Raw genomic sequence first — 4,573 nt, 5'->3', positions numbered from 1 at the left:
ATTTTTTTTTTTTTTTTTTTTTTTTTTTGTGGGATAATTAATTGGATAATGTTATAATCAAGTTGCTACACCACAATCTCGATAAGAATAGATTATGTTATCCTTCCTCCCAATCTTAATTAATTGTAATCGATCGACTATAATCCATTAATCTTGAAACGGGAGCTTACAAAGTTGATAGCGTTATCTCTTTTATGTGTCTTGTCGTCGTTTAAGAATATAGAAGATTGAGTGTGGTATCACTTTCCAATGTCCTTGCTGATACTCGTTTCTTTCTTCAATTGACGTGGGACCCCTACTAAATCCACCCCCTTCCAGACCCAACGTCTTTATTGACACAATGTCTCGTGTCTACTTCCTTTGGGGAACCTCTCTTCAGGGTAGCGTCCTTACTGGCACATTGCCTCGTGTCTACTTTATTTGGGGAACCCCCTCTTCAGGGCAGCGTCCTTACTGGCACAACGCCTCGTGTCTACTTCCTTCGGGGAATCCCCCTTTAGGGCCCAACGTTCTCGCTAGCACTCGTTCCTTTCTCCAATCGATGTACGACCCCTACCAAATCTACCTCCTTCGGGGTCCAACATCTTTACTGGCACACCCCCTCGTGTCTACCTCCTTCGATGCCTAGCGTCCTTACTGGCACGCTGCCTTGTGTCTACCCTCTTCAAGGAACAGTGTCCTTACTGGCACGCCGCCTCATGTCTACCCTCTTCAGGGAACAGCTTACTCGCTGACACATTACCTGATGTCTGGCTCTGATACCATTTGTAACGGCCCAGACTCACCACTAACAGATATTGTTCTCTTTGGGTTTTTTCTTTCGGGATTGTTCTCAAGGTTTTTTAAATGTATCTGCTAGGAAAGGTTTCCACACTCTCATAAAAAGGGTGGTTCGTTCTCCTCCGCAATCGGGATCTCACACGTTATCTCATATCACAATTTTAATCTAACACGACCATAAATTTATTGAAATTTGATGTTAAATTATTGCTTATTAATATATATAAACAAAAGTTAACAACTAAACCGAATCAAAATAGTATTTAACCTATTTTATACAAATTCATAAAAACCATCTCCTTTAAAATAATAATAATAATAATAATCAACGAGAGAGCTGTTTGCAGAAAGCAGCTGAAGATGGGAGCAAGAACAAAAAGGGAGACTCTGGATGATGGCTATGTCTGATCACAGGGTCCTCTCTCGCAATTGGCGGCATCGGCTGCACCGGTGGCGACCGGGGCGGCGAACTGTGGATATGGTAACTTTCCAGCACCTCTCTTCTCACGTTTACTTGATCTTCAAACAATCTCTGTGCTCGCACCGCCGTCATGTATAGACCGGCGGCGAGGAACACCGTCGCCAGCTCAAAAACCCCAGCTGCTGAGAACAAACCTTCTTTGATCACCAAGCAACTCTCTTTTGGACTCCACCAGTCCTTGAGATGACCTGATTCTACGCTCAGTCCTATCAATAGTAAAATCTCTCCCACTGAGAAACTTATCCTGCCAACCCAAAACAAACCACCGGATATGGAAATGAGAGGGCCATTAGCCCAAGTCCACTGTTAGCAGATATTGTCTTGTGGACTCGACCAGTCCACTCTTAGCTTTCCCTCAAAGTTTTAAAAACCTATGCAGAAGGAATAGGTTTCCACACCCTTGTAAAGAATATCACAATTCACTCCCTCTCGGGACCCAGCGTCTTCACCGACACTCGTTCCCTTCTTCAATCGATCTGGGACCCCTCCAATCCAATCCCTTTGGGGCACAGTGTCCTTTATGGCACAATGCCTCGTGTCCACCGGCACATTGCCCCGTGTCTGCCTCATACCATTTGTAATATCAAGCTCACCAGTAGCAAATATTGTTCTTTTTGGACTTTCGTGAGATCCCGCATCGATTGGAGAGGAGAACGAAACATTCTTTTATAAGGGTGTGGAAACCTCTCACTGGAGGCGCGTTTTAAAAACTTTGAGGGGAACCCTGAAAGGAAAAAGTCTAAAGAGGACAATATTTGTTATCGGTGGGCTTGGGTCGTGGCTCGTGGTCGAATATGAAAAGTATTAAGTTGGGGTGAAGGAATATGCTTAACTTGGGTTTGAATAAAGGAGAGAGATAATGGAGGTGTTGATGATTACCATGTTGAAACGAAGAAGAAAGCAGCTTGAAAGGTTAGAGATTTGGAAGTGGCAAAAGAAGGGTCCCAAGCAATGAGAGCAGGCGGCGGCGACTTACTCACTGCAATCAACACGTACAAATGTTGCACCACCATCATCACCGCCATGCCTAGAAACGCGCTCGCCGTGCACACCAGCGGCGTCTTCCCACTGCCGCTGTACCAGCATCTCTTCTCTCCCTTTTTGTTATTATTCTCGTCTCTACCCTTCCATATTACCTATGAAAAAGGTCAGAAAAAACATGCAAACCCATATCTAAACCTACCTCGTACGTTGTTAAAAAAACATGTTTGGTTTCTCTCTCCTATTTCATTTTTATTCAGCAAAATTCTCTCTATTTCCGGTTTCTGTCTCCTATTTCATTCTTATTCCCGCAAAATTGGCTCTATTTTTGCGAGATTCTCCGAAGAGTTATCTGGGGTGAGGTGGGCTCGGTGCAAGGACAAAGACAATGTAATAGTCCAAGTTCACCGGTAGCAGATATTGTCCTTTTTGGGCTTTCTTTCTCGGGTTTCCCCTCAAGACGCTAGGAACAGTTTCTCACACCCAGATAAAGGGTGTTCCATTCTCCTCCCTAACCAATGTGGGATATCAATTAGCTAGTGGTACACCTTGAGAGAAAGCCGGAAAGGAAAAAACCAAAAGAGGGGAAGCCCGAAAGAGAAAACTCAAAGAGAACAATATATGCTAGCGGTGGACTTGGGCTGTTATAGACAAGGAATATATTCTCTATCTCCATCTCCATTTAGCTAACAAGGAGAAATCACTTCTTACTCTTTTATCCTATTCTCCAGCCCCGGAGGCTAAATAGACATTTCTATTGACAATATCATACCGAACACAAAAATCGTGAAAAGGGTCGGTGAGATACGTACCTGAGAACGAGTAGACTCGGCAACGAGGCAAAGAATGAAGCAACAAAGGCCACAAAGGACGGTCAAAATGATGAGAAAAGTCCCCATTTTGCTGCCTAATTCAGAGCTCCTTCGACTTGGGTGAAGATCCTCATGTGTTACCGCCATAGCTTTTGTCCTTCCCATATGGATGGATCAAAGCTTCATTGGTGGTCGTCAATGGCGGTTGTGTTTTAAACATTGGTAATAAAGAGAGAGAAGAAAGTGGAGAAGAACACGCAGAGAATTTGAATAACAGAATTACTTCCACCAAAGGTTGCTTAAAACCTACAAGATTCTCTAACCCCTTCTTGTAAGCTTCTATCAAAAGTTTAACCTTTGGTGATCATTTTTTTTTTAATTCAAAGCTTCTCCAAACTTTGTTGACCTTTTTTAATACTTCAACGTTACACGTTGGGTCTAATACAATAATAAACTTTCATTTTTGTGTCTAAAAGTTCATATTTTTAACGTCTATGAGATAGATACTTATCCATTTATTTTTGCACGAGTCGGGACAAGAATTTTCGATAGAGAATTGAAAAAATTTCTTAATTTTTTATTACAAAAACATTTATTTAAAAAAAGTAATGAATTATTTCCATTTTTTTAATATAATTAAAAATATAAAACATATTAATAAATCCAATAATATTTCCTAACCAAAATATATATATAACTTCAAAAAAAACTTATTATAACATAGTCTATTTGCATGGAAATATGTTTGGTAAACGAAGGAAAATCTTAAATAGACATATATATATATATATAATTTATATAAAAAAAAATACAAAATTAATATATTATTCAAGCATTAGCGTAAAGATGTATTAGAAGGAAATATGAAAGGTTGAGACTATATAGACTACACGATCTCGATTAATCTACGTAATTTTAAAATTTTAAAGACCAAACATATAATTTAATAATTTTTTCATTGGACACGACCCACTAAAAAAAATTCCAACATTCTTAACTCCACCGGACCAATCAAATTATATTCCAAACCAATTTAAACAAATGGAATTAAATTTGGGTTTGGATTTATGTTATGGAATCTCATGTTCCTTAACTTGTAAGAAGAGAACAAAAACAAAATATATTCCACAAAAATTGGAGAAACTACCAGTTCTTCATCTCCTTCATTTCAAACTAATGAGTTCCGAGCGACCCGATTCCAGAGGTTTTGATCCCGCCATCACCACGCCCGCCACCGGCGTCACCGGAAATCAACCAACAAAGCCAGAGAAGAACCCGAGCTCGAAAGCCGCCGCGAGCTCCAATGTGGGGAAGGCTTTGGCTCATAGAGCAGTTTATGGAGCTCAAAAGCGGTGGACAGGAAGAAGAAGAAACCACGTCCATGGCGTCCGGCTGCTGCCTAGCCGCCTCAGCAAAGTTTCTTTAGCTGATAACTCCTCACCCTCTGATTCTAATTTTTAACATATAAATAATTGTTTTTTTTTTTTTTTTTTTTTTTTTTTTTTTTTTTTTTTTTTTT

The 4,573-nt window shown here is 40.2% G+C and overlaps 1 protein-coding gene across 1 annotated transcript; it reads right to left on the bottom strand.

Moving 5' to 3' along the window:
* Positions 1 to 972: 972 nt before the first annotated feature.
* Positions 973 to 3,408, bottom strand: LOC111441776. The gene is made up of 3 exons (XM_023078877.1): positions 3,055 to 3,408; positions 2,141 to 2,397; positions 973 to 1,505 (listed from the first exon to the last, which is right to left on the bottom strand). Exons 1-3 carry the CDS (start codon positions 3,217 to 3,219, stop codon positions 1,106 to 1,108), a joined length of 822 nt encoding a protein of 273 aa, XP_022934645.1. The 5' UTR covers positions 3,220 to 3,408; the 3' UTR covers positions 973 to 1,105.
* Positions 3,409 to 4,573: the final 1,165 nt, after the last annotated feature.

The sequence above is a fragment of the Cucurbita moschata genome, unplaced genomic scaffold (genome assembly GCF_002738365.1).
Source record: "Cucurbita moschata cultivar Rifu unplaced genomic scaffold, Cmos_1.0 Cmo_Scf00001, whole genome shotgun sequence".
Classification (NCBI taxonomy): domain Eukaryota; kingdom Viridiplantae; phylum Streptophyta; class Magnoliopsida; order Cucurbitales; family Cucurbitaceae; genus Cucurbita; species Cucurbita moschata.
This window is presented reverse-complemented; position numbering and strand designations above follow the sequence as displayed.